The sequence below is a fragment of the Trichechus manatus genome, unplaced genomic scaffold (genome assembly GCF_000243295.1).
Source record: "Trichechus manatus latirostris isolate Lorelei unplaced genomic scaffold, TriManLat1.0 scaffold00226, whole genome shotgun sequence".
NCBI lineage: Eukaryota > Metazoa > Chordata > Mammalia > Sirenia > Trichechidae > Trichechus > Trichechus manatus.
In genome coordinates, this window is record NW_004444162.1 from 1,923,573 (window position 1) to 1,935,691 (window position 12,119).

General features: G+C 40.5%; 1 protein-coding gene across 1 annotated transcript; it reads right to left on the reverse strand.

Moving 5' to 3' along the window:
- Positions 1-580: 580 nt before the first annotated feature.
- Positions 581-3,720, reverse strand: GJB7 (gap junction protein beta 7). The gene has a single exon (XM_023742937.1). The coding sequence runs from the start codon at positions 2,771-2,773 to the stop codon at positions 1,976-1,978; it is 798 nt and encodes a 265-aa protein (XP_023598705.1). The 5' UTR covers positions 2,774-3,720; the 3' UTR covers positions 581-1,975.
- Positions 3,721-12,119: the final 8,399 nt, after the last annotated feature.

Consider the following 12,119-nt stretch of genomic DNA (forward strand, 5'->3'; position numbering starts at 1 on the left):
TTGTGGGGTTGTTAACCAATGTCATAAAACAATATGTGTACTACTGTTTCATGAGAAACTATTTGTTCTGTAAGCCTTCACCTGAAGTACAATTTAAAAAAAATGAAGTGAAAAAAAAAATTTCATTGTGTTTTAAGTGAAAGTTTACATAGCAAATGAGGTTCCTATTTAACAATTTTTATACAGCTTTTTCCATGACATTGGTCATATTTTTCACAATGTGTCAACATTCTCATTGTTTCCATTCTTTCTGTTCTGTTTCCATTAATCTAGCTTCTCTGCCCCTCTTTAGCTTCTCATCTTTGTTTTAGGGTAAATGTTGACCATTTGGTCTTATATAGTTGATTATTTAAGGGAGCACAGTATTCATGGGTGATATTGTTTACTTTATAAACCAATTTGTTGTTTGGATGAAAGGTGACCACCGGGAGTGGCTTCAGTTCTAAGTTCAAAGGGTATGTTAGGGCAATAGTCTCGGAGTCTCTATCAGTCCAGTAAGTCTGGCCTTTTTTGGAATTTCGGTTTTGTTCTACATTTTTCTCCCTTTCTGTCCAGGACTTTCTACTGTGTCCCTGGTCAGAATGGTTGGTAGTGGTAGCTGAGCACCATCTAGTTCTTCTGGTCTCAGGCTAGATGAGGCCATGATTTATATGGGCTATTAGTCCTGTCAGGACAGTCTTTAAGGCAAAAATTATGACCACTGTTGCTGACATGGTCTGTAGACTACATAATGACCCAAATAACCTTAATTATGCACAAATTGTAATGAGACATTTTATTCTGAAGAGGGCAGGGCATGGAAGACATGACATAATTGGGTTTTTATTTAAAATTACATTTTTATGCACTGCCTTTCCATTAAGAAATTCCCAGTGGAGAATGATTTCTGAGCTCTCTATGCCAAGTAGTGTTGCAAATCCTGTTATGAATTTGTCAGAACAAGTTTTATTTCACAGAATAATCATACCCAGTGCAGCTAAATATATCAGTGACCACACCATAGCACGGCAAAACCACTTTATTTTTAATCTGGAGAAATGCACCTATGTTAGAACATTAAGTCCAAGGAGAATATACCTATGAATTTTTTTTAAAATAAAAAAGTAAACGAAAGCTATACTCTTCAAAACAAGTGGGAGATGTGCTAGTAAATTATAGGCAGACTGTGACATATTGTGTAGTACACTGTAAGTTCCTGATTATAAAAAGGTCCCACAACGTGGGAATTTACAAAGTATATCAACATTCTTATGGTTAGAATTGTTCGTTGATTATCAGATGGGCAAATTCTTCTTATGGAGCCTCCCCTCCTCCCTATCAATGTGCTTTTTTCTGTGGGACCTGCCTTCCCTCATGACTCTAGAGTGATCTTTTCAGAAGTTATCTCCCAGTAATATTTATACTTAACTTGGAGAGCACTAAAATTCAGCTTCCCTATCTGCTAGCCACTCATATCCAGGGATACTTAAACTGCCAGAGTTCTGGGCTCTGTGGCCTTTTCCCTGGCCTGGGCCTGCTCATTGGATGTGCTTCTGTGAGCCCTGAGTTAACTGCTATTCCACCTAGCATCATGGTCTTTCTCTACAAGGAGTAAATAGGACTGAGTGTTTGGAGCCCTAGCTGCCACTTTAGAAAGATTGCCAGTGCCTCAACTGCAGGGTGGAGGCCATTACATTTGTCGGAAGTGTCACTTTTTACATTTTCCAGTTGACAGACCTAAGCACTTAAAAGAATGCTGTGAGTTGAATTTCTTCAGACTAATTTTCAATTAACTATTTCACACACAACTTTTGTATCTATACAATGGAGAACCCCACAAGACAATGAGACCTCTGTCTAATGTTCACAACTGAGAACATACTGCAAATTTTTTAAAAATCTTCCCCAAATAATGGTATTAAGGCTGACATCCTTAGCTTTCCAACTCAGTTTAGGTCTTGCTTGGAGGGATGCTGGTTTTCTTTGTTTAACCCTTTTAGGTGTCACAATGTAGCTTTGCTTCAGGTCGTTGGGCTGTGCTTATGGCCAAACCTGAGTTGTGATTCTGGAGTAAGGGAGGGCCCCCTATCTCACCACTTTTGACATAGCTGAGGTTGTGGCACTCACACACCGAGGACTTGAGCTTTTTAGAGTATTTTTGGAGACAGCACTTAATGAAACACTTGAGAACTAGAAAGCTCAATTCAGTGAAATTCAACACAATGCATAGGCATGAGGTAATGACCAAGAAGAAGGTGAAGATCGTTTTCTCAGTTGGTTTGGAGATGAAGCAGTCCACGGTGTTGGGGCAAGGCTTCAAACCACACTTCACAAGGTAGGGAACACTAAAGCCATCATACAGTTTATAAAATAAAACCAAGAAGCCAATTTCAAAACCAGTTTTAACAATGAGACTGATAAGGTAAGTGTACCACAGGCCCCCATCCATTGCACCCGGGCTGACATAGAGCTTCTTTCTGTGCCTCTTCTCTCTACCCTCACGATAGGCTACATGTAGAACCACCAGAAGCGAAGGTGTGGATACCATGATCAGCTGCAAGGCCCAAAGTCTGACCTGGGAGATGGGGAAGAAGTAGTCAAAACACACATTTTCACACCCAGGCTGTCTAATGTTGCACTCAAACTCTTTCTGCTCATCTTTCCACACATGCTCTGCTGCTACCATGTAGACCAGCAAATGGAAGATGACTATGACAGCCAGCCAAATCCGCCCAATCCCCGTTGAATATTTATTTACTCCACTTAGGAGATCTCTGAGGAACATCCAACTCATGACTCAGGCTCAAGAGAGGCAAGACTCTGCAAAAGAAAACAATTACATCATAATTCATTTCTATGGCTTTACTTGACAGTACTTAGTCATGGAAGATAAACTCAGCATTATTTCTGCATTATTACCACTCTGGATGTTGAAGGCTAAGAAGACCCATAAGATATGCTTGTTTTCATATAAGGAGATGACACAACAGGTCCACAAACATAAATGATCCCATGCCCACTTTCATTTGGAATTTGGGTTGTCATCCCCCACACATACACATTCTATTCAATTCTGTGGTTGGCAAAATCCTTCTGGTTTAGTGCTTTCCTCTGAAGATGGATGAGTTTTGTTACTTGCCTGGGAAGAACTAGATACAAATTCCAAGATGTCTCTTTTGCCTTTAGAGGTCCTTCATATGCCAGCTTCTTGAAGTTGTACTCTCTACTTACCTTTTCTAATTTATTAATGCCCCTCCTCAACTATTAAGAGTTATTCCCTGCCTCTACCTGTTCTTAAGTCCCTTATCTCATACCTGCGGCTGACCTTACCTACAATTAGATAGTGAAAAGTGAGAATCTCCGATGTGAACTTCCTCAAATTTATGCTTCCTTGCCCTTTCAGACTTACCTACATCCGCATCCGACGTACCCCTCTTATCCAGTTTGGAGGGAGAGGTCTGTTTCCTCTTGCCTCAAAATAATCATTCCAACTCTACATCCCATTCTTGATCGATCTGTTTTCCCGGTTCTATATTCTGCAACTTTAACCTCTACTGTCCACTTCCTCTCAGCATACAAATATGCTTAAGTGTCGTTCATTTTTACTGGGGGGAAATCTTCACAGCTTCTCTTTCTGATAACAACTCTATCTTCCTTTATCCCTGTTTTCCAACTATTATTTACTCCTCAACTCCCTCAGTCTAGTTTTTCTGCTCACCATTGCACTGAACTCTTGATAAAGTCATCAGTACCACTCAATTACCAAATCTCTGGACACTTAGATCTCATTTAATTTTTCTGTGACGTGACGCTGTCGCCTGCACTTGTCTTCTTGCACCTCTTTCAGCCTTAGCTTCATACTCTACCTTCTGTTCCTGTTGTTCTACTCCTTTTGTTGTACCATCTGTTTTCTTTGTCCTCTGCTCTTTTCACCACATGCTCTTCCTGGAAAATCTCATTCATTTCTGTGGATTCCGCTATAGCCTTCAAGTTCCTGACTCCCAAACCTTTGGCTCCTCCCCAGACCTCCATATCTAACCACCTCTAGATTATATCATCTAATGTCCCATAGGCATCTCAAACTTGATATGTTTATAGATGAATTTATTATCTTCCCTGTCCTTTAATTTCCTTATCGTATTGAATGGCATCACCAAAACCCAGGCATCCAAGCCAGAAATGTCATATGCATCCTGGCCCTTTCTAAAATTGTTCACCAAGTTCCGATTTTCCCTAAGTGTCTCTCAAATTCATCTCCAAGTCACTTCCAAAATCTCTCTCACCTAAACAGCCCTTTCACTATTTCTATTTCATCTCCTCCTCTCCCCTCCCAGTACATCCTCGATGTTGTTTAATCCTCCTGCCCCTCTCTCCACATCTTTTGCTCTTTTCACTATAAAAGCTGATAAAGAGCTGGGGAACCTTCCTTTGCACCTCAGTGACTTTGTGTTCCTGGCACTGCCTGCTTCCATCTTTTCTTATAATTGAACTCCGTGGGATGGGCCCTCATTTCTGTTTGTTAGGCCCATCATATATTCAGCACTTTGTTCAGTGCTCCTGTGTTAGTCTTTCGCAATCACCCTGGAAGGTTTTTTTTTTTTTTTAATGGTGGTGGTAGTTTTGTTTTTTTTAAATGAGAAAGCAAATTCTGAGAAATAAAGTCACTTTTCCAAAATCACAAAGTAAGATGCACAACAGGATTGAAACCCATTACTCTAAATTAGGGTTTCTCAACAGCGATACTATTGACATTTCGGGCCAGGTAATTCTTTTGAGGGGGCGCTAGAGGGCTATCCTGTGCATTGTAGGATGTTTAGCAAATCCTTGAATTTATTCATTAGATGCTAGTAGGATCCCCCAACCCCACCCCATTGTGACAACCCAAAACGTCTCCAGACATTGCCAAATGTCCCTTAGGTTGGGGATTGGGAGACAAAACCTCCCCTAGCTGAGAACTACTGCACTAAACTTTTCTATAATCAGAAGATGTGGGCTAAAACTCCAGGTCTGCCACTAATTTACGTTGTGATTTCTCAGACGAATACCTTGCTATTGCAGGTCCTGTTTCCTATCACAAAAACTACATCTTGCCTTCTTCATAAACTGAGCCAAAAGAGTATCATGAAAATGACTATGTGTGAGGGGAGCCAGTGTTTAAGAAAACTGGGACAATGTTATAACAGCACACCTGTTGGACCATGTCACATTATTTCTCAGAGGGAACAATATGCAGCAAACCCACACACTAGAGCCCTGAGAAGATGTATGAAGGTTAAGAGATGTTTCCAGAGAAAACAAAGATTCATGTACACAATGCTGTATTCAGCAGGGAATAAATACTTCAATGCCCTTGGTTTTCAGAACACAAACAAAATTGTATTAAGTAAAAAGGATTCTCAAATCCACCTGAAAGGTTAATGTCTCCACGAATTATTGAAACAAAGCCTCAAAGATTAAAAAGGGGGAAAAAGGTATTATGTTTCCCTATAACATGTGTCACTGGGCATTTGTCCATATCACCTCAAGGATATTTAGGTAATGTTAAAAACATCTGAAAGTACCCTGTTGGGCATTTTAAACAAGGGAGGAAGGTAAAAGTAGTTCCAGAGTGTTTTGCTAAAAGAAAGTAAGAAAGCGACTTATCTTTGAACAGAATTAGAGGACTGATGCCTCCAAATGTGTCAGGATTCTGACATTCATTTGGCTGATACATGTCCGTCTTATCTTCAAGCTCTTTGCTGATGGAAAGACCCTGGCTTTTCTCAGGAGGATGTTCTAATAGTTCATTCACTTTTAACAGAGGTGGTTTAGCATAGTGGATAGGAGCCTGGGCATAGAGCTGGGCCCCCTGGATTCAAGTCCATTCAAAACCTTTTCTTTGTGTCAAAGACAGACAATTGAAATATTTCCAATTGCAAGTTAAATACATTTTTTCTCTAGCCCTGTTCCTGTGAAGGTGGATGATGGTTAAACAGAAATCTCCATATTATAGCCCTGTAAACACTTGGAAACAGTGAAGTCATTAGCTCAACATTTTTATCTCTTAATCTAATAATTCCAGAGTATCTCCTCATTTTTCATAAGGGTCTTTGATTTACCCAGTCTCTTAAGTCTCCAGAGATTTCTCCCAATTTTTAAGAGTTTCCACTTGCTAATTCTAGTGTCTCAATTCTCCTACTTCTTCCTCCCTTCTTCCTCCCTTCTTTTGAGAAGTAGCAGTTAACTTGAATAGGAATTTAGTTTGGAAAATTCAACTGATCAAACATCTTCAGAAAGTAAAATACCGAATATTCTCAATATCAGGGGTAATTATGGGAAGTTGTGTATTTTTCCTAAACATTTGATCCCAATTAGAAGTGTGGGTGTGGGAGGAGGGTAGTGAGAGACCTACTTAAAATACAAGAAAGCAATTGTTGTTAGGTACTAACTCATAGCAGTCCTATAGGACAGAGTAGCACTGCCCCATAGGGTTTCCTAGATTGCAATCTTTACGAGAGCAGATCACCAGGTCTTTTCCCCCTCAGAGCTGCTGGTGGGTTCAAACAGTAGATCTTTCGGTTAGCAGCCAAGCTCCTAACCATTGTATCACCAGGGCTCCTTAAGGAAACAATAACCAAACCAATGGCCATTGAGTCATTCCCACTCATAGCGACCCTTTAGGACAGAGTAGAGCTGCCCCATAGAGTTTTCAAGGCTGTACTCTTTACGGAAGCTAACTGCCACATCTTTCTCCTGAGGACCTTCTGGTGGGTTCAAACCTCCAATCTTTTGGTTAACAGCTGAGCACTTAACCACTGTGCCACCAGGGCTCCTAAGGAAAAACAATAGGAGTCCATATAACCTGAACATTTAAGGAGAACAGTTTATAAAGAGAGTAGAAAAGGGGTAAAAAGGAAGAACAACAAAATATTAAAAATGTTTAACAATGAATAAAGTTCTTATGAATTATTTTATTTTTTCATCATTTTCTGTATTGTCTATGATTTTCCCAATAACAGTGTACAAGATTGAATCTGAAAAAATAAACCTTATAAAAAAATACTAAGATATCAGAGAATCATTACTTTTTCATATATGTGTATCTGTTTTTTATAATAATTGAAGAAGATTATTTATAGAGTACATGCTTAAAACCAAGTCTGTCGATATACACCTGGAAGGTTACCATGCAGGAAAATCCTATGGTGAATCTTTTTAAATCTTTCTTGCCTCTACATACATGCCAATGAGTCCCCAAATTCTGTATCTCCAGTCCAGACCTCTTCTCTTTGAGCTCCAGCTGACTCTTTGTTATCCCCTCTAGGATGTCTTCTCATAAACTTAAAATGCACAAAAGTGAGTTCTTGCTGTTATTTACTTGGCCTCCTTCACTCCCGAAAAAGCTCCGCTTCCCCTCCAGTGCCCTCCGTTTATTTAGTAAATTGCACCACTATCCACTCAAGTGCTGAAGCCAGAAACTTGGAAGTTGCTCTTTACTCTTCTCTCTGCCCCAACCCCACATCCAATTAATATCCAAGCCCAAAATTTCTACCTTTGAAATATATCCCCAAATGTCTCACTCTTTTCATCTGCACTACCACCACCCTAATCTAAAAAACCAAGACCCATTGCCATGGAGTCAATACAGACTCATAGCGACCCTGTAGGTCAGAGTAGAACTGCCCATAGGGCTTCCAAGGGGCCGTTGGTGGATTTGAACTGCCGACCTTTTGGTTAGCAGCTGTAGCTCTTAACCACTGCACCATCAGGGCTCCACCCTAATCTAAACCACCCTCATCTCCTGCCTGGAACACCATAATAGCTTCATAACTGTCTTCCCTTTTATCATTCTTGGCCTCCTCCAATATATTCTCCATTCGGTAACCAGATTAACATTCCAAATGGAAATTATATCATCTCACTTCTCTGCTTAAGATCTTACCGTGACTTCCCGTTGCATTTAGGGTGGAAACAAAAAAGGTCCAATGCTTACCTAGACTACAAAGGCCTGTGTAGCAGTGCCCCTGATTGTCTCTCCAATCTTATCTTGCACATCTCCAGGGTATGTACAAATGAATTCCAGGCATGCTCACCTTCTTTCAGGTTCTCCTTCAGGTCCTACATTCATTCTGTTCCTCCTGCCTGCAAGCTCTTGTCCCTCTTCAGGTAGCTCAAATAGTACCTCCCCAAGAGGCTTTACCCGATCCCACCAATCCTTGGTAATCTTGCTCGTAATATTGACTTCACAACAACTGTATGCAGGGGCAAGGATAGTTAAGTCATCTGGTTTTTCTACATCTTGGATTGTATGTCCTTTGAAATTATCTGATTCTCATTATTTTAATTTACTAAACAACCTTCTGAGTAATAACTTTCTTCTTCATATTCCTTAAGTTTTGCAGGGAAGTTCTCCTGAGACTAGATACAAGAATTTCAATCACTGGTGAGCTGAATTCCCACTGTAATGAGTTGGCATCTGCTGTATAAATCAGGCTCCCCGGGGCTTGGTGATTGTGAATGAGCCCCCTGGAGCAGACTCAACTCTGAGTAAACTTTAAACCTGAGCTTCTGAACTTTTGGAACTGAGCACCAGACCCTGACTGTGACACCATTTAGCCGCCTGTTGAATAGGACGGCCTTCCTTCTCTTAGTGCAGGATGAAACAGTTGTCACACCAGCAAAGTCTGTCCCCACACAGGAAGCTTCGTTTGTGTGGTTCAGGCACTACCCAAGCAAGCCAGCCTCCAGGCAGGAGGGCAGGCAAGGTAGCTCTGCTAAGAGTACCCTCTGTCCTCTGAATGGGCACAGACACTATCCAAGAAACCTTGGCACTGCCAGGAGTCAGAGAGCTGCTTTGAAATTCCAGGAGAGAGCTGCTTTGAAATTCCAAGACACACTGTTTTGAAATTTCTGTTTCAGGGGCACCAGATTTCCGATTGCCTTTGAGACCACCAGTGACAGGCCCTGGAAAAGTCATCAACCTTGACACCCAGTTCCTTTCACCTCTTAGTAATAAAAATACCTGTCCTTGGAGAGTGCTTGATCGTTTCCTACCGTTTCACAGCATCTCATCTAACCCTCACCTCCAGCCTCCGTAGCAGGCAGGATGTGTGGTCTGACCCACAATTTAGTGATGAAAAAACTGAAACTCAGAGAGGTAGGAGACTCTCCCAATGAGTCAGCAGAAAAACAGGCAGCAGAACCCATATCCTGAATGGCTGGTCTCCAGCTCTCATGGGGTACTGGGTTCGCTGGTCCATCCATAGCTCACTGTCCCACCTTGCACACAAGTCTTTTAACTCCTGCAAGAAAGAGTTTCCTCTTGGGGCCTCCTTCCCCCTGCTATAGCATGTTGCCCCAGCTGACACTTGCAAACCACTTTAACCCCTGTTTGAAAACAAGGCATTTTCATTTTTAGAGATGGTCTGTTTGGAAAATACCTGAAGACGTATTTCTCAACCCAGGATCTGTAGTCCTCTAAGGGTCTGTGACCATATTCTTAAGGGTCAATGAGAATTCTATGTGTGTGTTATTTCTATGATCTTAAAAAATATATACTGAATGACTAACACATAACAAAGGGCTAGCAAAGGATTTCATCTTATATTTACCAGGGTTCTTCAAACTACACAGCCCTCAGGCCAAATCCAGCCCACCGCTTGTTTTGTAAATAAAGTTTTTTTGGGACACAGCCATGCCCATTGTTTACTATTGTCTATAGCTGTTTTCACTCTACAACTGTGGGGTTGAGTAGTTGCAACTAAGACAGTATGGTCCTCAAAGTCTAAAATATTTACTATCTGGCCCTTTGCAAAAAAACACTGCTGACCCTTGGTATTTACATTGTGTTTAAAATCATATTGAAGCCAAGTTGCAGAACTTTAAATTCTCTGAGCCTATGAGAAATAACTCATGATAGATTCTGCTCAAGAAAAACTCCGTGGTGGGTGTGCAGCAGGAATGAAGGCCTGCTAGAAGTCTGAGTGTTCAAAGTGGTGGGAGAACAAGACATCGCCTGGCCCAGGGTGGACCGGCGGGCCCAACTCCAAAGAATCCAGGCTTCTGCAGTCAATATCTTATTCTCTTAGTGACTAACAATTTAGTTTCAGCAAAACAACATCTTTTGTTCACTCAACCTTAATTCGTTTTAATTGTATTGGTTTTGTGGTATTTGATTTTTCTTTTGCAAATATAGGTCACAAGAGCTACAAGCCTAAGGATTTTACATCTAGTTTTAGTTCTTTTTTTACATGTAAATAACAGTATTATTAAAAAAAAAAGTCAACACTGGGGTCCGTGAGGAGCATTGAGTAGAGCAGCACCTACACAGGCCCACGTGTGAACACATACATGGCTGGCAAAGTATTTTACTTACCTGTATTAATTAAGGCACTGTCATTTTTAGGGGATCCTCTGCTAGAAACAGTGCTAAGATTGTCCTCATACCACACAGAAAGGGTCATTGAAAGGTCCTAGACAGTCCCCATTGTCCTACTCATCACATTAGCCCAGGCCAGGTGTTCTGACCTGGCCACAGCATAAAAAGCCCTCAAGTCAATCACACAACCCCAACAGGCAATTTTACTCAGTGGGAGCTTATTCAGAAAGGGCATCTGTGGCAATTGAATAGCAGTTTATCCGGGTTCACAATAATTAGGATTACTTTACTCGCTGAAACTTTTTGGAAAGATTATTTCTCTGAGGTAATGACAGCCCATTTACAAGAAATGTGTTTTTTCTATGAAATAAAAAATCCTATCATAAGAAAAATAAGGTTTACTTACCTTGACACAGATGTGGAGACTAAGGAGAAATCCAGTTGGTTGCTCATTCCATTAGAAGAAATTACGAGATGATTATATTATTTCCCTGAAAGGGAACTAGCTCTTTAAGCCCAGGAAAATGGAGTCCAGTGGTTTCCAAGGTAGTGGAAGCCAAACAGGTGTAACCTGATCATTTGTTTTGGCTCATAACTTAGATGTGAATTCTTGTGTCTCTGCTGTTTACCATATACGTTAAAAAGGAACTGAAGCTGGAAAAGAGAATTCAAAGCTACTCATATACAAGCAGTTCATTGAATATTCCTTTGTATAAAGCCTTGTCATCATCCACACAAAGAAGCTAGAAGAATGAGGCAGCGTGTTTCATCTCTTTAAATGATTTTCCAAGGTTATTTATCAAAAGCTATCACCCAAAAAAGAAGAAGAAAAAGGCAAAGAACAATTTATGTCAATCTATCATTGTTGAGTTTATTTGAACTTCACTTTCAGGTATCCTATTCTTAGAATTCAAAAAGTAAAAAGGCATAGTTCTGTGTTAATATTTTTTTAAAATATTTTATTGTTTTTTAGGTGAAACTTTACGAAGGAAATTAGGTTTCCACTTAACAATTTTTATACAAATTGTTCCGTGACATTGTTACAATTTTCACAATGTGTCAGCATTCTCATTATTTCCATTCTGTTTGTTCTATTTCCATTGATCTAGCTTCCCTGCCCCTCCTTGCCTTCTCATTTTTGCTTTTGGGTAAACGTTGACCATTTGGTCTCATCTAGTTGATTGTTTAAGGTAGCACATTACTCATGGGGATATTGTTTATTTTATAAGCCAAACTATTATTTGGCTGAAAGGAGGTCTCCTTTCAGTGCCAACTTAGCTTCAGTGCCAAGTTCTATTGTATATCTCTTCCTGCCAAGTTCAAAGGGCATCTCAGGGTGATAGTCTTGGGGGGTTCCTCTAGTCTTTATCAGCCCAGTAGGCCTGGCATTTTTTAGGAATTTTAGTTCTGTTCTACATTTTTCTCCCATTCTATCCGGGACCTTCTATTGTGTCCCTGGTCAGAATGGTCAGTAGTGGTAGCTGGGCACCATCGAGTTCTTCTGGTCTCAGGTTAGAAAAAGGCAGTGGTTCATGTGGGCTATTAGTCCTGTGGACTAGTTTCATCTTTGAGTCTTTGGTTTCCTTCATTCTCTTATGTTCCAGACGAGTAGAGACCAATAGTTCTATCTTAGATGGCCACACGCAAGCTTTTAAGACCCCAGATGCTACTCACTAAACCACGGCGCAGAACATTATGGAATATATTATGCCGATTGACTAAGTTATTCCATTAGACTATGGTCCTAAGCCTTTTAACCCAGTAAACCAATTTTGCAAGTTGT